Source organism: Berghia stephanieae, chromosome 1, assembly GCF_034508935.2.
Source record: "Berghia stephanieae isolate SIO BIC M18660-M18661 chromosome 1, UCSD_Bste_1.3, whole genome shotgun sequence".
Lineage (NCBI taxonomy): Eukaryota > Metazoa > Mollusca > Gastropoda > Nudibranchia > Aeolidiidae > Berghia > Berghia stephanieae.
The window spans coordinates 94,346,696-94,372,091 of NC_088360.1; the positions used below are offsets into that span (position 1 = coordinate 94,346,696).

A 25,396-nucleotide genomic window follows, 5' to 3' on the forward strand; every position below is an offset into this window, starting at 1 on the left:
TTATTTATCGGTATCTGAATTTATTCCAATTGTTTAACAAATCATTGTACAGTATATCATATTTCAACAGTTGTACACAAGGTAAAGTCAAGTCCTGTAAATGAGACATAATAATATAATGTATATAATATACATGACGAATGAATATGGATGATAACAACAACAACAACACAGCTGAGTGCGAATTGTTAAGGTGAGTGTCATTCATTACACATACTCCTATTGCTATCATATTTTATTGTTATTATCCAGATCTGCCAACCATGTTTTTAATATGCACAAGTACCGTTAACTCTGAAACTGGATAAATCATCTCTCCTCAAATGTGCACGAAAACTTCTATCATGCTCCATTTACGTGCCGTGATGATCGGCATAGGTATGTTTTCTGCCCTCTGAGTCCCAACTCTCAGTGACACGAATAGGTTTGTTTGGAACAGCACCTTCTGTGGCTCATTACTTGTCTTGCTTTAACTTTAACTCACACACACACACAAAAGAAAAGGAAAAGAAAAGAGGAGTGGAACTAGTCTCTAAATAATATTTTTTAACGGCTCCAAATTTTTTTTGTTAAATGAGGGGTCCTCTATACAATACATAAATGTTAAACTTACGATATTTCTGAAAAAAAAGAAGAAGAAGAAAAAAAAAAAAAGAAAATAGAAAAGAAAAGTAAAATGTCAATATTCCATTGGTGAACAGATTCGATGTAGTCCTAATGCTTTATGTTCCACCTTCTGGATATGGGACGAGGAAAACAAGCGCAATATAGGTACATACAATATTGGTGATTCCTGTTTGACAAAGAACTGCACCATGGGAACAGCCACAGACTTAAAAGAATAGAGTAAAAAGTGGAAAATGACAGAAAAAAAAGGACAGACCTATCCTCCACAATATCTTTCATAATATAAGTGATAGCGACAATTCAATTAAAATACTGACATCTTGAGAGTCATCTACCGTCTATTTCCTTACAAGCCGACGAAGATAAATGAAGATTTGCGATAAAAGGTTACAGTGGGAAAGGGAAGGGGAGGGGGCAGTAAGGAAACAAATACAAATAAATCCTACAAAAACATCATCAACAAACAATGAAATCATGGAAGCCGTAACAGGTGAGCTGGGAAATAATAAATGTACAACTTTATACAAAATGTAAATGACGAATCATTATATTCAGGAGCCACCATATTACTTACAATACACATATTTTGAGGAGTGAGTTATTCATTAACCGTAAGTGAGTGAAAAAAAAACAAAAAAAAAAAACAAACAAGTAAACAAACCAAAAAGTTCTTGAATGTCAGATTCAGACACTTTCAGCTTAATTTATAATATACATTTGATATTAATAGAATGGTAACAAAAACATGAATATTAACACACAGCGCGAATATCGATCACATAGTATATAACCATTACAACACAATATTACAGATTTAAATGCACAGCACATGTTATTAACTTTAACACTTTAAAACGCAACATAGTGTTTGATCCTTCCTATAAGCCGATACCAGTCTCATACCTTTGTGTGGCTCAATGTACGGTACATATTTACCATTCAGTCAGAGATCAAAAGACTGAAACAAGGGAAGGAAATGCATTCCCGAAACAAAAAAAAGGTTATGAAGAGGAATTTTAGTGGTAAACTACACAAAATTGTGAGGTGAGAAATCCAGCCATTAATAAACAAATATTATCACATTACTTTGGCTTATTTCATTAATTTTAGCACAGTATTGAATCAAATGATTGTGTCAAATAGTGTAACACAGTCATATGTTTATTCGAAGCTACTCGAGCTCTAGTAAAAAAGGAAAATGATGGTAAAGAGTGTAGATCTGCACTTGAAGCACCTAGATCTGCACTTGAAGCACCGAAAGAAAAGTAAGATAAAAGGGGACTGGCTCAAATCAGGAACAAGAATAATTTCTGAGAGCAATCTCTAATATTATGTCAAGTCAAGAGACCACCTTAAAGCCCCACTAAGACACAAGCACAAGATCCTGCCGAAAGGAATACACTCAAATGTTTACAAAATGTATTAAAACAAAAAATATAATAATAATAACAATAACAGTTCATGACAGACAACTGATTTACAATAGAAAATACATCTTCTCCCAAAAAGCAACAATGTATTTGATTATTTCCCTTTCGTCTAAAGATCCCAGCCAGGGCTAGAGCAAAGAAAGTGATCTCATTCCATGATGGGGATAAAAATGATCGGAAGAGTAAAACAGATATAGGGGAATAGAAGACCCAGCAAGAGCGATCTCCCCGACATCCATGGGAATCACAGTCATGGACAAAATATCACATACATGCAAACACATTACATCTCACATTCTAACAGGTTAAAAGAGGCGTGGCTAAGTTTAGAATGTATAACAATGTTAAGCTTGACAAAATAGTATATAAATGTAAAACATGGGGAAAATATATGACTGTAGAGCTGCCAACCTCATTACCTGATAAAAGCATCCCAGTCCCGGCAAAAATTGCAAAATCTTGTTTTCGTATCAGGTCATTTTTGGAAGTCTACATCAGCACAGAAGCCTACCAGTGTCTGGCTATATCCAGTGTTTAAATTTTAAATGTAAAAATGTCGACTGCCACAGGTCATCAACTTCAAATGAACAAGTGATTAAAACACTGTTACAACAATATAAACTGCATTACTTGCTCCCTTGCCTGTGAACTGAAATTCACTACGGGTTGGGGTCGTGAAGAGTCTTCTGCAAATTTATATTTTTTTTGTTTTGCTAAGTTTTGGAAATCGTTTTTTTTTTTGTGAAGAACGGATGGGGCATGGGGAGTCAGAGGCGGGCAGCTCTGTAAAAAATGGAAGGGTAGGTGGGTATGTACAAAATGACTTAGAATTATTACAAAGTGATATCTTTTTAAAATGAAATACAGTAGTTTTATTTTTTTAAAAAAAAAGAAAAAGAAGTAAAAGCAATGACTCATAGAAATCTTTCTTTCTTGTTTAATCCTTTCATTGAATAAAAAAAATATGATCAGAGACAAACAGTCTTAGCTCCCAAAACCATTACTAAGGCAGCATGGCCATTAATTAAAAACCAAAAATCAAGCATACTTGATTTTATCCTAACTGTTTTGATATTAATAATTTTGACACGGATAGGTGACATTTCTGCTTCCCCATTCTATACTTTTTCCTTTGATAAAAAAAACAACAAAACATACATCTAAATAAAGTAAGAAGAAGAAAGAATTAGGGGAAACATTTTTTTCTCTCGACCATTCCATTAGTAAAATGCCTTGAGACTTGAAATTGGTGGTATACAAATGTAATTAATTATCAATTATTATATTATTCTAACATAAAACCTGAAATTTATAAAAATCAATGGTTAGAATCAGGAAACTTGATATCCTGTCAATCAATAACTAGATCTAATATAAGTTTTTTTCAAAATCTCAACATTAACTAAAGATATTGTTAAAGTAACTTTGTCGACTAAGACTTACTTGAGGTAAAATCCACCAGAATTCTGAACTTATTCAAGACACGATTCTCTAGTTTTCACTGTGAATTCTTCTGCCACACATCCCGATAAACAATTATTGTTACATTGGATCATTGCATGGCGGGGTAATGATGACATTTTGATAACAAATATAATATATGAAGTTAACTTATGATACCCTGATGATCTGGTCAGACAAATGTGGCAAATGCAACATTGCTCACTGATAATCATGATAGGGACGGCAAAAGTAAAAATAATAATCAACGCAAATTGAAAAATAACAACTCGCTTTGCTTTGAAGGAAATTAAGCGAGAAAAAGAGAGAGAGAGGGAAAAAACCCAACTATTTGCAACAATATTGACAATTCATTTTACATTAAACCAAAACTTAGTTATGCACACCTATGCAACATGCTAAGAAAAAAGCTGATAGGAATTCCGTTATCAAAATTAAAACCTCCAGATTTATGTTTTCAGATTAATAACTTCCTCGGAAGAAAATAATAAACACATATTTATCAACCAGAGAGACTTCCAATATCCTGTACTCCATTGTACCATTACTGGGCCTACCAATTTTCTCAGCTTAGCTTTATGTTGAAATACTGTCATAAAAAAATTAAGAGGACTTTTTCAAATCTATTCACAATCGAAGAAAAGTCTAACAATCTGTTCTAAACTATAAACTATACAGACCCACTATGGAGTAAAATTAGCCTCCAGTAAAAAAATATCTCTGACCAGACTCACTAAATTTGATTTTTACAAATTATTTTTAGGTTGAACAAAACCAAACAGAATAAGAGGGAAAAAAACGAGAAGAAATCACAAATGCCAATACTTTTTCCCCGTCCAGTAGCAGTAGTTGTAATTTTCTTGTAAATTTTAAGTTAACAGAGGAACTGAAATTTGTTCTCTCTTTTTATATTTATACAAGAGCTGAAGAAGAACTTCAACTGTACGGACGGCCATCGATTCATCCCTTTATCATACAACATTGATGGGTTCATGTTGACCTTTCAGTTCAATAATAATGCAAAATGATATAGTCAAAATGTGTGACATTGTAAATGGATCTATGACAGTTTGCATAGAAGACAATAAAATTGCTTCTTTACAGTAATTCTTAATGGTCCGATGCTTGTCTATGACTGTTTCAAAATGAACACAGTATAAGCAGAGAAAAAAAAAAAAAAGTAACATTCTATCATCAAATCTACAGTATTTCTTATCAAAATACTCACATCATCAAATCTCGTTGTTAGTGTAAGAATATTACATACTTGTTTTGATTTTAAAGGACTACAATAATAATAATAATAATAATAATAATAATAATAATAATAATAATAATAATGATGGTGATGAAAGTCATAACACTTTGTTTCTTTAAAACCTATACTTAATTATTGGTCTATTTAAAGTGACTTTAAAACAGGACAAGACCACTGCGAAGAGGTAAAAGTTGAAAAATCAAGGCTTCACAGAGTAAGAAAAAAAATGACATTCAAATAATATTGAAAAATTGTAAACAAAATACGCGTTGCATTCCGGGCATATACTGGGGTCTATGAGCTTATTTTTTTTGTTTTGTTTTGGTTTTAATTGTCCCACCATCTTATCTACATGCTAGGTAAAGTATGAGTGTCTCATTAGAAACTGAAAACAGATCACAGATGTTAGGTTCATTCGCACAAATAACACTGGGTCACATGTGACTATGAAAATTTTAAAAAGTCAACTGGGAAGTCGTTTGAAAAAAACAAAAAAAAAAAAAAAAAGAACAGAAGTAGATAGTGGCAACAATTCACCTTTGTTCTTAGTTAAGAACCCTCACCCTCACTAAGACACCAGTACAATTGCAATGTACTACTTACCTTGGTTTAAGGGAAGGGGAGGGAGGTGTGTGTGTGTGTGTGTGTGTGTGTGTGTGTGTGTGTGTGAGTGTGTGCAATTTTTGGAGCAGGACCGTCACCAAGAAATTAATATTTTTTTTTTTTTTACCAAAATGCAAAAAGAGAATAAATAGATCATATTAGCAATTCATTGTGTGTTGTGTGCGGCCATTTTCCAGGGTTCCCACAAAGATATCAGTACAGTTGCAATTTACTAAATGTCTTATTATAAGAAAGAGTTCTCCTTTGAAGAGGAACACCCCAAGAGTGTAAGTGTCAATAGAATGGGTGATGCTGTAGTCATTTTTTGCAACAAGATTGCACAATAATGACAGGGGTAGTAATACCATTGAGAAGAAAGCAGGAGGAAAATAGCATGATATAAGGGGGAAAAAAAGAATAAAAGAAAGAGAGAAAGAAAGAAAAGAAAAAGAAAAAAAAACGCAAGACAAACAACTGGAATTTGTGCAAATTTTGTATCTCTGCTCTTGTCCACAATCCTGTTCCTAATCACGTTAGAACATCTCGTTTGAATGCATGGCAGAGGTGCTTAAATAACTGTGTCCGTAACTGTTCCTACTGCCCTGGTAAGAAAACTGGTCAAAATAAGGAAGCTGGCCACCTTCAGCAATAGGATCAAGTCGACTGCCCATATTGTGTGAGCCTGGGGTGCAATGAACTGACTCCTGGGCAAATTCTTCAGGGATGTACTTGGTGTCCCATTCATTTTCTACATCCGGCTTCCAAGGAGGTGGGATCTGAATTAATCAACGTATTTAGTGAGGATAGAATGATAATAATAAACTAAGAGTAAAATAAAAGTCATTATTCAAATCTATAACTAAATGTGTCTTGTTAATAAAACCATCTGCACTTTTCTAGTAATATAAGGGTTTTAAAAATTTCATAAATGCAAATCAACTTTGTAATGTAATTTAATAGACAGCATTGAATGTTTTGAATTCACAGTGATAGTGATAGCATGTATCACACAAGCTAAACATGATTTACATAAAGACTAACAAGAATTTACTGAATATACAAGATGTCATCTAACTCTAGCTAAGGAAACAAGAAGAGGGTACAAGAAAAAAAAAAATCAAAGGAGCAATAGGGTGGAAGGGTGCATGAAGATAGCCTCAAATACCAAAAGTAGAACTAATAATAAACTACATTCAAGTGTCGATTAAAGATTTTTTGAAAACTGATTGACTTTATAATTTTCATTTCAATTTTTTAATGTGGTACATTAACTGAATAAACGATTTGATTGAAAATGCTAAAAATTCATTTTCAAAAATTTTCATTTATTGAATCATCAAAGAGTAAAATTATAGATTTTTACAAAATCTAATGAATTGAGAAATACGTTAACAATATATAAGACATATCTTTCACTCAATCTTTTTAATAACACTAGCAAATTTATTTCTCAATAATTCTAAACAAAAATAAATACTTTAATGATTTGGTTTTCAAATAATTTCATTTGCCTTGAAAAAAATCGAAAGCATTTATAAAATAAAACCAGCATATTTTTTTCTATGGAAACTTTTTTTTTCCTTTTGATTGAGGACATAAGCTTATATGCAAAGCCATTCAAAAAAACAAAACAAATAAGAGAGAAAAAGCGACAGTTTTAAAGCCCTGCTGTGATGTCTACTACTTGAAGAATAAATAAATCATGACCACTGAAACCTTGAAAACAGAAAAAAAAAAGATCAATATTGCAAATCACAATAAATTTTGCTTGCTTATTCTTATTTTCAAAGAAAGGATTTAAATGATGCAGATATTAATTCTAGTGACAGAAAGAATTTTAAATTATGAAATTTGACATTAAATCTAATTTACTTGATTATCACAGTTTTTAAATTCTGAAGGTCTAAATATCGTTTCCTCCTGCTAGACCAAAGGATAATAAAGCTTGAATATTCTATCTATATCAAAAAAATATAATAATAATAAATGGCACTCAATATAATCACGTGCGCTCATAAACAAATTAAAGCGACTGTTTTGGGAGCATTATTTATATTTATCATTAACAATTAGACGTGAAATCATTTTCTAAAAAGTGATATCAGTGACAAACTCTTATTCAAATGGGATTGAAACAGAAGAAAGATGTTAGTCAGTAACACATGAACGACCAGGTTAACATTAATTGAAATATGTGAAGAGTAAAAACAAAATTACCATTATACCAAAAATATAATATGCATTTAAAAATTGAACAAAAGGTTGATTGTTTGTATTTCTAGCACCGTATATATTACATACATATTCATATGTATGTATTTTTTGCTTGCTGAAAATTGATTATTTCCATAAAGAACTAACCAATTCCATTTGAGCCCAGCATGGGGACAAAACACCAAAACTAAAAAAAAAAACACAACTTTTCCACTCCTTACCACTTTCAGTCTGAATCATGCTGCTAAATGAATACAATCTTAAGATTGAAAAAAATTCTAAGAATAATAATTGAAAAAAAAAAAGAATTTAAAAAAATCTCTTTGAAATTTCTAGATTTAGTCATGTTATTAACTGGTTTAGCCAGGTGAAAAAAAAATTGCAATCAGAAACTAACTAATATTTTCTTTAAAATAATAGGGAAAAGGTCACCTTTTAATTTTAAACTCATTCATCACTAATGCAAATTCCTTTCATACATTTTGAAATGAAATTATCTGAAAAATTTCCGACCGCAAATATAATGAGTTGAATATTCATTCATAAACACCCGAACAAAAAAAAAACTTGATTAAATCACAACATAATAACAGTCATCACTTCTTCCAGGACTCCATCAGATATTCCAGCTCGTCTCATAACTCATTTTATTACTGGCCAAACTGCCCCTACTTCCATGATATGAAAACTGTTCAAAGTAGGGTAAGGTTTCCATTTCCTCCGCTATAGGAACGAGTGGTTGTTGAGGTTCGGCAATAGGTGGGGTAACACTGACACTCTCTCCAGTGAAAACCTCGTCAAAGTAACGAGTGTCCATCTCTGAAGTGACCTGAGGCTTGAAAGGAGGAGTCACCTGTTGTAGCAGCAGAGTAGAAGTGAACAGCATCCACACCATCCGAGGAGGGAGCATGGGTTATAAATGTAGGGAAACAAGAGTTAGAGAAAAGGTAATGAAGAGAGATGTTTAGATTTAAAAAAAACAAAAACAAAAATTAAAACAACAAAAAAACAAGAAGAAAGAAAACACCACGGAAAGGGTTACTTTTGTATAATCCATTATACCACACCACTGTTTTAACTATATGAGAGTTTTGTATTGTGCAAGAAAGTGCTTTTGTATGCATGTTTTGTACACTGATTCTACACTAGCTTAAAAATCACATTGCCTGCTATGTAACATAAGTCCAAAATTATTTTTTTTTAAAATGATCAGTTGATCTTAAACACACAGTACAATCTCAAACACATTGTGAAAATTGAAGCGAGTCATTGAGTTATCCACTTGAAGTGTCGGATTAAAATATAATCATTTAAAATGAGTTTGAATGGAGAGTCAACTCATGATAGAAAATGCCAACTTAAAAAAAAAAAGTGTATTTAGAAACACAAAATCAATGGTTGCTGCATCTTGCGCCATATTGACATTTCTTATCTCCAGTGGTTTGGATAAAATCACCTTTAGTAGACAGCTCAAAAGTCTTCAGCGTAATATACTTAGAGAGCTTCTTAAAAGTAAATAAACTGTTAACAGCATTATCCTGTTTCCAGATAAACATTAAAATAGTGTTGATTTTATTCGCCTGATTCTATTGGTCTTTCGGTCCATTGTTGAAATTAATAAATAATTTATGAACATTTTGCATAAATTAATTATTCTTTTCAATCGCAGCAATATTTGATGTCAGGAAATATATGTTTCCATGAGAGCAGTTTGGTTTGAATGTTGGGAATAAGAATTACCACTTTTATACGGACATATGTACATAAAACAATGCAATTTCAAATTACTTATGGATATATAAAGCTTAAATGATCTTATTACACAGGTAACTAACGAGAAAAGCTAGTTGTAATGTAAAAAAAAATATGTACAAAGCAATATTTCTTAAAATTTTTGTCAACTTGATATCTAAAGAATTTAAAAGTTTTATTCTTTGATAACATTCCCACACAACCAGTCAATTTTAGAGTTATGTAAAGAAAACTCAAACTAAAAGTGTTATTGATTCAAAGACCTGACAAAGACCTGGTAGTAAAAGTAAAGGTGAGAGTGAATTGGATACCATATGTAACTTTTATGAAATCTTTGGATTTTTTCCCCCCTCTCTACTTTCAACAATGTAAGTATCATCATAATTTATTAAATCTTTATTCCAAATGATACAATGGGAGACTTAAGAGGTCAATTTCATTTTTGATTATCAAAACTCCAAACTTCTTTCTCATAAAGAAGAGCGCTTAGAGCCCTCTGTCTATTTAGGATTAGACGTGTGGTATAAATATTTATCATTATTATAATATTCCTTTTTATTGAAATAAATCTCTCAACACTGACTCTTTTCCTAATCACACATAAGCTTATATCATCACACACTTCGTTTGTTTTAGGATTTTATAAAAATCATGAAGAGTAGGTTTTGTTGTTCCAATAATCTACCGTTTATGAGTATGAAGAATTGGTTAATATTCAACTTTATTAACCGTTGTAATGTCACTGAAACTTTAATTACATTAAAACGTTATTGAGTACCTTTATTGTACACATTTTGTTGGGCTCTGAATGTTCGAGCAGCAATCAGAAAAATTTAGAGGACAGAAAAGGTGGAACCAAAGAGAGACAAAGATTTTCAATACTAAAATCTATAGTTCTGTATGAATCTAAAATAAACTGGTGCTAGCTCTATATATGTGATTATAGCAAAGTAAATATTATGATGCAGTTGTTGGATTATATACCAGGAAGGTAAACATGCAAAAACAAATGAGGCCAAACAAATAAAATAAAAACCCCACTAGGTGACGACATCAAACGCTGCTTGCCTATGATGTATCCCCATGCATAATATATTAATATTAATACAGGGGTGTTGGTCATTTAGATATTAGAAAGAAATGATTGACTGCACGATGTGGATGTGTGAATAAGATGAAAATGGTTAAAGGTTATTTACGCAACACAGCACTAAATCACTTAATCAAGAATTCATTTGATGAAAACACAAAACAAAAAACACGTGCAAGAGGCTAAAACTAAAGCTACTACTACTATAAGAGAGGTATATTAATATTCCAATGAACATTCCTTACTACACTGTTCTAGAATAACAAGAACACCTTTAAGCTTGGCCAGAAAACTTTCAATTTCTATGCTGACAGATAAAGACGACTCCAAACTTGTCAAAGTCTTAAACCTGAGACTTCTTAAGATGTATTTTAGAGGTCTCAGATTTAAGACATTTTGGATAAGATAAGGGTTAAGCTGATCTATTGATATGAAAAGTAAAAGTACATTCTCTCTAATCAATCAGACATAAACTAATTACAATTATCTTCGCACAGGAACTGACCCAACAGATGAAATGTTTCCCCCCCCCCCCCCCCCATTTTTAATAGCCCGCCGAGAAAAAAATTGATAAGTATTTAAAATATTGAAATTAATCACATGGAACAAAATCATGGGAAAGTAATTAAATGAAGAAACAACCAAACTAAACACAAAACGCAGAATTCAAATTAACTGGGGGAAAACAAAGAAAAAAAAAAAAAACAATAGCCAAGCATGAAAAAGGACACCCTACCTTTTTGGCAACAAGATCTTCCCAGTTGATAGAGGCGAAGAATGGGTGACATTTTATTTCAGTTACATCTGCTTCACTCCCCCCAAGCCTGGATATATGAATTGAATAAAACAATTTGATTTTCTTCTATTTAAAAATAACAAAATACTTTTGATTATATTTACATCAAATTGGTAAAAATTTTAGATTTTTTCTCTCTACAATAATAATAATAATAATAATAATAATAATAATAATAATAATAATAATAATAATAATAATAATAATAATAATAATAACAACAACAACAACAACAACAATTACAGTAACAAAATCCAAGTGCACATCAAATGCATGAAGCTATCCTTCAAAGTCATAAGATTCATGAAGCCGGAGTTAATCCTGATTTTCGAAGCATTAAATTGACAAGTTACCACTGCAGACCATCCTTTTGTCAAGAGGTTATCAAATGCTTTACAACTGACTTATATCAACATAACAAATGCATAAATTTGATTACATTTTTACACATCACACAGTATGCACTAAGAATTTTACATCCTTAATGTTAAAGGAAAAAGAAACATCATCAGGGTAATGTCATACAATGATCCCTCTTCGTATCCCCCCTCCCCTCTCTCTCTCTCTCAATTGAATTTACCTCTGTTTAGGTTTCTTCGCCAACAAACCACTGAGCAAACTTTTGGCTTCTTCTGAGAGATTCCGAGGAAACTTAACATGCTGCTGCAGGATCAACCCAAACAATACTTCATGGTCTTTATTGTAGAAAGGAAGACGGCCACACATCATCTCATACATGACAACACCCGTGCCCCACCAGTCAACAGCACGCCCATAGTCATTGTCTTCTAAAACCTAGATGAAACGTACACAAACAAGGGCCAAAGATTTCAATAAATGTGATCAAATTCAAAGACTGAAAAAACAAATGATTTAAGAAAATTTCACTCAACATGTCTTTGATAGTCATGATTATGGGTTCTATGTATGAACGAAATTAAACAACAGTAACAAAATTGGTTCATAGCAAATGAGTGTGATATTAAATTAATAAACAAATAGGGAACACAAGTGTAAGATGTATAAAAACCAATGCATTGGAGGAGGTTGGAAAGGATCAAAATTCATTTTTTCTCAACTACCTCCTCTGAAGGCTGTGTTAATCAATTGGTATCGATGCTTGATTTTTCAATAATATTTGTTGAATTAGACAGTTTGCTAATAAATCGGTGTAACAAAATCCAAAAACAATATAAAAACACAAACATTAAAAAAATTGCGACATGCCAAGCTGAAAACCAAACATTTCACCAGTATGTAAAGGCCTTACCTCAGGAGCTAAATACTCTGGTGTGCCACAGAAAGTGTTAGTACTGGCCCCGAAAAACATTTCCTGCTTGCATAAACCAAAATCTGCTATCTTGATATGGCCATCTTTATCCAGCAGTAAGTTTTCCAACTGGAAATAAATAAAAAAAAGAGTAGTGACTGGATAAAACTAAAAGAAAATGTGAAAGGAAAGAAACCCAAAGATAAAAAATTCTAATGTAATGCTGACTTCAACCCCGAGCTCCTAAGTTCTTTTGCAGTGGAGTCACTAATTATTTATGAACCTTCACAATGGACCTTGGATTGGATTGGATTCAATTTGGGTGAAGATCGTCATTGGAACAATATCATCCCCCCCCCCCCCCCCCCCCACTCCCCCCCTTCCCCCAAATATCACCTTCCTTGATTGACATAAAATATGTATAATTTCCTGAATCAATATCGGATTAATAGAAATGATGAATCAAATTTTCTGTATGAGCCTATTATGACGAGCTGTTTTCACTTGCTGGCGCGTCTTGTTTCAAAAATACTTCAAATTATTGGTGGAAAAATGAAAAAGTAAATAAACACATTGAATTAAAACACTTCAACATGGACAGTTTTCTTCTTCAATTAAACCCAATGCAGTAATCATACTGGCAGTTAGTGAAAAAGAAGGAAAATATATCAGTCCAACTCAAACCAAAATTACACAATATCATAGTTACGTAATATTATAACAATAATAATACATGTACATTGTGTTTGTTGAGCGCAACATATCACGAGACATGGCTCAGAGCGCATAACAGATGCATCAACACATTCATAGAATATAATATAAGATACACTGTCTACAAAAGGCTAGAAAGTATTTTGTTTTTTCCTTACAGAGAACACTTACAAAACCTGTCATTGCAACCTTGTGATTAGTGTAATAAATTGCAAAACATAATGGCTGCAGCTTGTAACGATAGCCATAGCGCACATATTAGGTTCGAACCATTGAGGTTATCTTTTGGATACAAACCTACATCAAGCACAAAAACCCTGACACGCCTATCATCATTCAAAAAATAAATATTAAGAGCATTTATGAGTTACCAGTACAGTCTCAAAAAAATCGAGTATCCCAACATTTTTTTAAAAAAAAGGCAGCCCTGCCATTATTCTGCAATGAACAGAACATAATACTGGATAGTTGAGATCATTATTATTATTATTACCAGTTAAGTGTCTTGAGCAATATGAAACAGAATAAGCAATATAGATATTAAGTAAATTTATAAAATTTTCATGCTTAGACAGGTTTACTGCGGGCATGATGAAGTTCTGACAGACTGGTATCAGTATACCTGGGAAATGCCCAGTGCTAGTACAAGCTCATATCTTGTAAAATCTATTACTAAGTGACTTGTAAATGTTTTTTATTGCAATGGCAATGAAAAAGATTCTTCGAATAGTCTTTAGGGGGGGGGGGGGCACGTGATTTGAGCTCTATAACAATATAACCAGTTACTAATAAAATCAGTAATGGAATAATATCTTCTTTAAAAAACATTAAGTAAAGCAATGAAGTCTGGTGATTGTTTACCTTTAAATCTCTATAGACAATGTTGTTTTCATGTAGGTAACCCAAAGCTGACACAATCTCTGCTCCATAGAACTTGGTCCTCTCCTCTGAAAACACTCTCTCTCGAGACAGGTGAAAGAACAACTCCCCTCCATTCACATATTCCATAATGAAGCAAAGTCGGTCTGCCGTTTGGAATGAATATTTAAGTTGCTGTTGAATAAACAACGAAATATATAATAAATCAATAATATAGTGACAAAATAAGATTTGGCGCAATCAACAAAACTTAGAATACATGACATATTCTTTAAAGTTCAGACTCTACAGAGATTTTCATGGCCAATAGTTTTAAAATACCCAACCACCCCCCCCCCCCCCAGAATAAACGGTGTATACTTGCCATTAATCGCATTGAAAGTTTGTGCAGCCGGGACTTTTTTAGTGTATTGAAATTAACGAGTTGGGGGTGGAGGGAAAGGAAAAAATAGTAACAAAAACTACAATGGACCATGATAGGGTGGATAACGACTGGGGGTGTCGTTCACATCATTCTATCAGCTCCATTCCTAATGTCACATTCGAATTTCAATACCCCAAATATAATACCTTTTACTCTGCTGGTTTATTCTCCTTTCCCCATCTTTTCCTGACAATAATTCAGAAAATTATTTCCTTGTGTTACCAGCTCTCTGCGGGTCTGTATTCAGTCTTTACTCAAGAATATTATATTCATATGAATGGAGAATTCAATAAATTACGAGGTCTGTACTTAGTTTTAACTCTCACATGTTCACATGAATGGGGAATTGAACAAATCAGTTGGATTTCTATTCATGATGAACCTAAATATTAAGATGAAAGATCCTATATCCGTGACTTTCTACTTTTAGAAATATGTTTACTTCCAAATGTGTTATCTTAGATTGTGTTGTATAGGCCTTCACCTCAATTCATGTTTTTCTATCATGGATGAATACATGATGATAATTTCTGATTTCATATGTAATTATGCCATTATGATACTAAATTACAACATCCAATAAGAACTAATCCAGTATATCTTATCCTTGAGAATAACCTGTTTAATTAAATAATTCTTATGACAACTTACTGTTAGAAATGGGTGATTGGTTGTCTGTAATACTTTGTTTTCTGTAAGTGTGTGTGCAACTTCATCCTGAAAATTAAAACATTAATATAGTGAACAATCATAATTTCTTTCTTCTTTTTATCCCAACACAACAATTAAATTAGAATTGCGGGTAATTGTTAGAATGGATTTTTAAAAAATACAAACAAAAAAACAAAAACAAAAATAAACGAAAACACCCCCCCCCCCCCCCCCTTAAAAAAAACCCAAAGATATTTACAGTGATTGGTCATTTTGTAAATAATAAATTCTCGAACACTAAAAACATTTGGTTTAATAATAAGTTACCTTGGCAATAATAACAGCTTTCTTGAGGATCTTAATGGCATAGAGTTGATTTGTTGCTTTTTCTCTACACATAATGACTTTTCCAAAGGTACCTTTTCCAAGCACTTTTAACAATTCAAAGTCATCAAGAGACTATAACAGAAAGAGACAAAAATGTTGAATATTAAAGAAAGAGACAAAAATGAATAATAATAATAATAATAATAATAATAATAATAATAATAATAATAATAATAATATAATGAATTTATATAGCGCCCAGTTCCAATCAAAATGGTCACTGGGACTTTACATCAACACATCATATACCATACACATATATACAGAACTGAATATTAAAAAAAAGAGACAAAAAATGATGAATATTAAAAAAAGAGACAAAAATGATGAATATTAAAGAAAGAGACAAAAATGATTAATATTAAAGAAAGAGACAAAAATGATGGAAGAAAAATTTTTTCATAAAATCATACAGCAGATACCCTTTTAATTTTGTTGCTCTCTTACAGCCACTTCAATAAAACATGGTTTGAACAGAAGAATTACATCATACTGTATTTCTCTTTGACAATGAAATTACGTAAACCTCCAAGGGATTCATGTTATTCATTTATAAGTAATGAAACTTAATCCTGATTCCAGCTATTAGTATCTAGATTATGTTACATTCTCTATCATAATGAATCGTAGCTCTGTCAAAGCTAATTTTACAACATTTTTTTTTGTTTATGACTCACCACCCGAGTCCAGTAATATGCTGGGGTGAGCCAGGTGGCATAAAGTAAACTTGGTAAGTTGAAATGAACAAAAATTATGACATTTTACATTTTAGCTCATTACGAATTTATTTTATTTCGACTTAATAGAATAAATATTCTTGGCTCAAATGTCATAATTCTGGACATCAATTCACTTTTTACCATCTAGTCTAAACTGTATCGACACACCATTTTGAGGCAACATGTCACATATGACGAAAACGAAACTCTATTTCCCGCAATTTAATTGCATATCATGAGCAGATTGTAGAATAAAAACAAGAAATAAGAGCAAAGAAGTAAATATCACATACTTCAATGATATTCAATCATAATACCAAAGCAATTACAAGAAATGTAAACCGATAAACTTTCAAAAGAGCACAAAACGAACTTACTACTTTTTTCTTGTTTTCTAGTGGGGGAGATAAAGGAGACTCCTCTGTGACTTTTAAAATGTTGGAAACAGAACCTATTGCAGAGATCCATTCATCCCTGTGGGAGTAAACCAAAATAAATAGAAAAAAAATTATTACATTCATTGTGACACTGGCATAAAATAAAACCAAATCACACCATCTCAAAGCATTACAAATTTGAAAACAAAAAAATAGTCTGAGTGTAAAAACTTTGTCATAATACAGTGATGATAATGGCAATTTGTCAAAAAGGAGGAAAATGTATCGGTCCATCGGTCAAACTGAAACAAAATCATAATATAAAATATCATAGTTTCGTATATTATATATATTAGATGCTACCTCTTGTGTACATATATTCTTAATAGTAGATATCTATGTACATTTTTTAAGGAATTGTCCTTTCCTTAAAACGAATTTTTAAAAATACCTTCTATTCAAGAGTGAGATATATAGGGAGTGTTGTTTAATTGATGGGGCCAGTTCCAGCAATTATTTTTTTAAACGGACATATAACTGTACTACCACTCTTGACCTACTAACAAATAAAGTCAAGACTCATTTAGGCCTACCCCCTTCCTTTCGACCATCAATTGCCTTGTCTCAACTTAGACATCTGGCCGCCAGTTTGTCTAGACTGACGCCATAAAAATGGGAGTGTCAACAAAATTCATGCAACTGAGACAGGTGTCAAAATATGACATAAAACATGATGGTGATTTTTTCACAGATCCATAACGACCCGAGCATTTATCAGAGGAAAATGTTTGACAAAAATCAGCGGAAAATTACTAAGAAAATCCCAAAACTCTGCGGAAGATTATCATCACTGGTAATAAGAAGTATGATTTTCAAATAGCAAAATATTACCGTTCAGCTACAGTTTCAACACAAAACATGCGTTCCACTTCTGTTGCCCACTGCCAGCATCTTATGATAAATGTATTGGGACGAGGACGATCAACTTTCATTAACTGGCAATCTGGGAAAATAAATATATAAATAAATAAATAATAATATATATCACCATATCAGTTTCAGTTCAGATGACCCATTCCACTTCATTATGGCTAAATGTTCACCAATATGAGGGGAACATAAAATTGCCCGGGAGACAAAATTAAGACAGAATAAAGTTAAATTTTGGTTTAGTAAATGAGAACACTAATTAGAATTTATCCTATAAACAACAAAAAAATAATTAAAAAATTGAAATGAACAAAACTTTGAGAACTTATTATATCAACCTTTTTTTTGTTTTAAAAAATGTGCATTGAAGGTCAACATGTCTGACTGAGTCAGTCAGTCCATATCAAAAAGATGAAGGACAAAGATGACAAAAGAGGAGACGAATGATATAAACAATGAATAATCAAACAATCACCAATGCTCTGTGACTTTTAATACACTTGAATTTTGGGGAATGAAAAATGCAATTTCCTTAGATTTAATCTTTGAGAATTTACTTACCTTTAACTGTGAATTTGTTCAATGGATCTTGTAGATCATTTAATTCTGGCTTCGATCGGAATCCCTCAAACGACCCATCTTTTCTTAAAATGAAGTAACGCTTTCTCCAATTCTTTATATGCTCACCTGGAGACAAAAGAATAAATCTTATATATTTAATTTAAGCAACTGATTTTTTAAAAAAATAATAGAAAATAATACTTTGCTATAATTAGTCTGAAAAAGCTAATATTTGAATAGGCAATTGAAAAAAGCTTTTTAAAATTTTTTTTCTCTTGCTTCATAATGAAATGTGAAAATATAATTTGTCTTAGATTAGTTGAGACCAAAGAAAAGAATGCAATTGAATCAGTCAAAATACTTAATAAAAAAAAATAATAATAAAAGTTTTAAAAAAAAGTTTTAAATAGAAAATTTTAAAATCTCTCAAATCTAAAGCCATCCTTAAAAACAGGGGTAGTTATGGTACAACATAAAATTGTTGAATACAATAACCATAAATAGTAGCACATCTGACCAGGTCTAAAGTTCGATCCCCAGTCAAGGTAGACTGATTTTTTTTCTCTTTTATTTCTTGCTTTGTCTGGCACCTTTCATACGCAGTTGGACAAAAAATTTTTAAAAAGATCCAGCGAGTTTTTCTTTAAAATGTTATGACATTAATGTAAGCATGGGCATGTTGATATATGCAAATGTCATTTGACCCACTAATGTTTTTATTACAAAATATTTTGAACAGTACATAATTATTTCATTAATACTTCATTCACAATTTTAACATCAATGTATAACAATATAAGGTGAATACATCATCAAGAGCAGAAACACTTAAACAATGCTGGCATGGTTGGAATTAGGTAACTAGCCTCTGACACTCAAGGATCACCCCTCAACTAGTGCTTATTGCATAGATAATCTTTAACTAAGAGCAAAGACAGTTTGCATGCCCAAGTCAAACAACCAACTGTCACGCTAAATGCATATTTCTTCCGTGTAGATGATTTACTTTTAATTACGTTGGTCAAAGATGTAAAATTATCTAAAAGAAATGAGTGAAAGATGAGAGATTCACTGGCACTGCCAGGTGCATATCAAATTTACCTTCATTGTCTCTGAATAGCAAATGCTAGTTTCATCTTATATAAACTTGAAATTTATTTTCAGTCCACTTATATGTCTTTTAAAAGTTGTAAGGTGATATGACTGCAATGCATTCAAAGTTGCCAATATTAATTGTTAATAAAGAAAAAAAAATTCTAACTTTGAAAAATAATTCTATGTGACGATTAATTTCTTCATTAAAACCTTTTTTTAAATTAAAGGACTGTTTTAATGAAGAAATTAATTGTCACATTTCTGGTTTAAATGTTTGAAAATACCAGCCTTTCAAAAGCCTTTCCAGGACAGATCACAACTAGGGATTTAACAAAACAAAATAGTGTCTCTGAAGGACAAGGACAAAAAAGCAATATGAAGATGGAAACAACTAAAATAGTAGACCTCCTCATCCCACAAAAGGAGGTTGTCCTTTGGGTGACTCTAACGGTTAGAGTCTAACCCTGTCCAAAGCACTGATGGAGTAATTGTAACAGAAAGTGACTTAATTATGACCTAATGATGAGGCATAAAGAAAATTAAAATAAACAGCTTTTTCACAACTTCTTATTTACCAATAATGACAAGAAATAAATATACCACTTCATCCAATCAATAGTTAGACTTGACACTGGATATTCTAAATAGCTTTGCAAAATCAATTTACAATTAACTAAAAAATTTTTAAAAATTTTAATTAAAATCAAACATATTAAAATCAATCAAAATATCCATTTCCAGCTACGTTGAAATGGTTTTATACTGGTAATTGCTTTTGACCTGCTGGCCCACAATAATATAATCTAAACCTTCTCAAAACGTAGCCAAGCCAGCTAGCATGCAGCTAAAATTGCCTTCTCCTGTGTACCTGATGCATCAGATGTTGTAATGAAACTGATCAACATGGATAGGTTAGTTGTGGCCAAGGTCCATGACCACGACTCTTTACTCAACTGACAACTTGAATTACCTTTAACTTGTGAGAGGGAGGGGGGGGGGGGGGGGGGGGGGAGGAGATCATATTGTGTTGTATAAGATTGAGGGGGAATGTGGCAGTGTGACTCAGCAATATGGTCTTTGTTTTGTACCCGAAAGGTACTGAGTTTGAATACCCGGTGTGGCCTTGAGCAAGTCACCTCGCCATAGCTGATGCATGGAATAGACCCTAAAGACAAATTTCCCCTATAGGATCAAAAAGGGAATTGTATTGTATTGTATAACTCAGGGGTAGAACACTAACATTCACATGTATAGACACCCATATCAATCAAAGATGCAGTAAAGATCTTTTTTAAACCTGAGCTGTACTGAGCTATGTTTGGTTAGCTGGGTCTATTAGATCTAAAGGAAAGTACTTTACAATAGACAAGTGTCCTCTCCAAAGGATAGCAAGCAGCCTGCTACATACAGAAACAAGGATAAACTCTGCCTTAAGTCTGAAGGATTACTATATTATTATATCATGTATTAAATTACACATTTTAAATATTCAATATTTGTAACTTGGACTACTTTAGAATTGCTTTCTCAGGTGGACTCCTTACCACGAGAATTTAATCTTTAATTTTGACCCCGCTATGAGAAATGAGGAATCCTGGAGAATGGGGACAAATTACAAACTAGTCCAGTGAATGACAATTAAGCATAAGTGAGGTTCCCATATTACAACTATGCTGAAACTGTGATGAGAAGTCGTAAACATAAGAAACTAATAAGGTGCATGAAAACAAAAGAGGTTTTTCAACCTCACATTTTCTCGATTAAGAGAGGTTTGATGATAGACTTGTTGAAGAGAAGAAGATAATCCGAATCGTTTCTCGAAAAATACACAAAAATAATGAGCAAAATGTTCACATGAAACAATAATTAATAATAATATATAAACTAGAATGTAAAATACTTACCCCTCTTCCACAAATAACCCTCCTTTACAACATCTGTGGGGTCCATTTCAGGATTCATGACAACAAAACTGGAGACAAATAAAACGATGGTACTGGAAACATACTTTTGTTATATTTAAAACTATAATACAAAAGTTATCATCTTAAAATAAAAAAAGGTGGTCAGAAAAAAAAAAAAAGAGCATTCAGGTAAAAGAAAAATGTTAAGGTAAAACAGTATTAAGATAACTAATAGTATAACCCCTTACAATGACATGCCACTCATAACAATGTCACATCAAAATCCTGTTTACTTTCTTTTAAACATTTAATTATGAGGGAAATATATGATATGACAAAAACCTGATCACCCATTTATAATGACATTATGACTCAGTCAGAGCTGGCAATAATTTATTAAAAGTAAAGGCTTCGAAAACTAAAATAACAGTCAAATGTAATCCTTGTTTGCCACCTTATGAAATGTAATGTGCTAAGGCAATCATAGCCTTTAAATTTAAACAGGTTCTTACAGCAATTGGGGAATACTCAACTCCTTAAATGCTGCTTCCACAGCAGTGTAAGGGGCTCGTGTTCCCTTTCCTTCAACTTAGCTGAAGATATCAATGCATTTGTGCGGCTATGTGGTCTAGTGGTATGACATTTGCTTTCGGATCTGAAGGTCCTGGGTTCGAGCCTCGCGCTCGGCGCATAGTTGAGTCCTTGGAAAAGGCTCTTTACTCACATTCTCTAACCGTACTCAGGTGTAAAATGAGTACCAGGGACCCCATGTAAAGCGCTTTGAGCACATTTAGTGGATAATGCGCTGTATAAAGCTCAATTTTAGAATATTTTACAATTAAACAATAAATTTCATGGTAATCAAATACCCTGCCTTTATGTCATTTTGTCAGCTATTTTTTTTCTTTTTTTCTCAAGATCTGAGATGGGGATTTGGTGGTTGTAGTAGTGGTATTAGGGATGGTGGTGTGGTGGTGTGGTAGTGGTTGTTGCACTAGTAGTGTTGGTAGGGATGGTGATGTACTACAATCACCACCACATCACCATCCCTACCAACAATACTACTAGTACTACAACAACTGCCACATCACCATCCTTTACCATCCCTACCAATGGTTGGAATGTTAATGTGTTCTGATTGGTCGGTTAGAAAGCTATCTCATTGGGAGGGGGAAAAGGCGTTTTTTATTGGTTAAGAGTACAAGATGACGATTGTCTGGTATCATCAAGCATCTGTATCAACTGCCGATTATTGTTATAAAGATCTCGCTAACCAGGTGTTTTACTCAAATGGTTGCTATTTTTTGGGTTTATACTACAACTAATTAAATTAATATATAGCAAAAAAATCAGGACCAGAGGTCAAAGTCACTATCCAGGGGTTGTCATTATCCAGAGGTTGCACTGTACTGTACTGTAAGAAATAATTATAATAAGACTGTCGTTGTTGCCAGACATGTCTGCCGATAACGATGAACGGTTATACTTATACACACACTATTTTGAAACTCCACTCTTTTACTTTTTAAACATTTATTAAAAAGTATTGTTACAGTGAATGACATAATCAGTCAGATGGTGAAAAGGTTTGAACTGAGATATTGCCAAGTTTAGTTAAAAGGTCAATTTTTATCCAAAATGAGTTCTTGCAAAATAGGTTTGTGAGGTCATATAGTATAGTCATATAATCACAGCGGCAACTAATTGAAAGTCCATAATGGCTAAATGATATTAAATAAGTGCTGTGACTGTGATTACAAAAGTTCTCCCTTCCTTACTTTATATTTAAATTCTAAAGTCTAAGCTTGTTATCCAAGACCAATGCATTTTTGGGTTTATACTACAACTAATTAAATTAATATATAGCAGACCAAACAATTATGCAAAGAGAGCAGGCCAAGGAGTTAAGAGAGGAGCTGAGGAGAAGACGAGAAGCAGGGGAAGATGTAGTCATATATAAGAAAAGGGTCATTTTCAGGGAGAAGTTTAGTGAACAAATAAGAAAGAGAGACAGCGATGTTGGAGGAAATGACTGGGATTGGGATGAGGAATGACTATATTGGAAACGTGTCAGTCCAATTGCCCAAAATGTTTCTGAGCAAGGACTCGAAGACAACAAGAAAATTCAAAAAAGAGAAGTACCAGTAAATGATAAGGAGGGGCAGCACGTGAATATGAAAAATACCCTGAAGTTCATGTACACGAACGCAGACAGTGTGATGAATAAGAGAGAGGAGCTAAAGGCTATGGCAGAAGAAGAAGATCCAGATGTAATAGCAATAACAGAAGCTAAGCCAAAGAATGCAACAACACACCCAACCATAGCAGAGTTAGGTATTGAGGGATACACTATAATAGCTAGCAGAGATTTTGAAACTTCCGGCAGAGGAGTATACTTATTGGTGAGAGAGAACCTCAAGGTTAACCCCATAGAGGAACTCACAGATCACGACTTTAGGGAGAGCGCTTGGTGCTCGATTGGAGTAACTGGACAAAGTCAGATACTAGTAGGAGTGATTTATCGGAGCCCAAATAGCACAGGAAAAATAATGAGAGAATGTTGGAGATGATAAGGAGAGCATCACAAAAAAAGCATTCAGAGATAATTATTATGGGAGACTTCAACATGCCGGAACTGGAGTGGAAAGGGATGGACGAACCAAAAGAGGGAAGCCTGGAGGAAAGTTTCATAGAAACCATTGAAGATTGCTACCTACAACAGATAATAAAAGAACCCACGAGACAGAGAAAAAACCAAAAGCCCAACGTATTGGACTTGATATTGATGGAGGAAGAAAATGACATAATCGACCTAAGACTGAGCCACCCACTGGGAAAAAGCGACCATGCGACCATATTCCTAAAACTGAGGGCGACATCAGAGACTGTAGATGAAAAACTGACACTCAGATATAGGAAGGCTGATCTAGAGAGTATGAAAGAGGAACTGGGGCATATCAAATGGGAGGAAATACTAATCGAGGACACCGTAGGAAACAACTGGAGTAGATTTACCAGAGTACTTAACCAATGCTTCGAGAAAAACATCCCGAAAAGCAGAGGGAACCGGGTTGGGAGAAGAAATCAACCTTGGATGACGCAGGAAGTGAGAGAGGCATTACGGAAGAAGAAGGCAGTAAATAGAAGATACTCTAGAAGCAAAAAGGAAGAGGATTGGGACAAATACAAAAGAGTGAGAAACGCAACTACTAAAATAGTCCGACAAGCGCATCAAAAGTATGAGAACAAGATAGCAGAGGAAACGAAAGAAAATCCTAAAGTATTCTGGAGTTATGTAAACAGTAAAATGAAGACAAGACAGGGAACCTGTGACATAAAAAAAGAAGATGGCACTTGGGCATCTGAAGATGAAGACAAGGCAGAGGTGCTAAATCTCTTCTTTGCAAGTGTCTTTACAGTGGAGAACCAGAAAAACTTGCCAGATATTGCTAAAACAAGTAATATAGATACTACACAATGGCCGATTACTGAAGAGAGAGTAATGAAGAGACTACAAAACCTAAAGGAGAGTAAATCACCTGGACCTGACAAACTTCATCCTTACATCCTAAAAAACTTAGCAGAGCAGCTAGTAGAACCCCTAACCAAGATATTTAACCAGTCGATGAAAGAAGGAAGACTACCAAGGGAATGGAAAGAAGCTAACGTCACAGCCATATTCAAGAAGGGAGACAGAAAAAATCCAGAAAACTACAGACCAGTGAGCCTGACATCTGTCGTCTGCAAGCTCATGGAACAGCTGATTAGAGAAGAAATGGTTGATCATATGACCAAGAACAAACTATTCAGCAAAGATCAACATGGTTTCATGGCGGGAAGGTCTACAGTAACAAACCTACTTGAAACAATGGATGACTGGACGAGAGACCTGGAATTAGGCAACAATTTAGATGTCATATACCTCGACTTCAGAAAGGCATTTGACAAAGTTCCACACTGGCGCCTAATCAGGAAATTGGAACAGTATCAAATTAATGATCAGACAGTCAAATGGGTCCGAGATTTCCTCAAAGATAGAAGACAAAAAGTGATAGTGAATGGAACAGCATCAACAGAGAGACTGGTAACAAGTGGAGTTCCACAAGGAAGTGTACTGGGACCAGTTCTCTTCCTGATTTATATCAATGACTTGCCAGACAATCTATCATCTAAATGTAAAATCTTTGCCGATGATACTAAGCTCTATGGAGTAGCTAATACAGAAGAAGAAAGAAACACCTTACAACAAGATTT

At 33.2% G+C, this 25,396-nt stretch overlaps 1 protein-coding gene across 2 annotated transcripts in view; it reads right to left on the minus strand.

Moving 5' to 3' along the window:
• Positions 1-25,396, minus strand: part of LOC144962414 (RAC serine/threonine-protein kinase-like) — a 26,937-nt gene continuing 1,541 nt past the window's right edge. The window contains exons 2-12 of one of the 2 annotated variants that reach the window (XM_078895342.1): positions 21,143-21,210; positions 18,144-18,269; positions 17,544-17,655; positions 16,653-16,749; positions 15,497-15,628; positions 15,170-15,235; positions 14,077-14,268; positions 12,502-12,630; positions 11,812-12,026; positions 11,172-11,259; positions 1-8,446 (exon numbers count right to left, since the gene is read on the minus strand). In XM_078895342.1, the coding sequence (XP_078751468.1) occupies positions 8,210-8,446; positions 11,172-11,259; positions 11,812-12,026; positions 12,502-12,630; positions 14,077-14,268; positions 15,170-15,235; positions 15,497-15,628; positions 16,653-16,749; positions 17,544-17,655; positions 18,144-18,269; positions 21,143-21,200 (1,452 nt within the window). In that variant the 5' untranslated portion in view covers positions 21,201-21,210 and the 3' untranslated portion in view covers positions 1-8,209. The remainder of the gene's footprint in view (positions 8,447-11,171; positions 11,260-11,811; positions 12,027-12,501; positions 12,631-14,076; positions 14,269-15,169; positions 15,236-15,496; positions 15,629-16,652; positions 16,750-17,543; positions 17,656-18,143; positions 18,270-21,142; positions 21,211-25,396) is intronic. The other variant, XM_078895341.1, reaches the window with a different exon arrangement.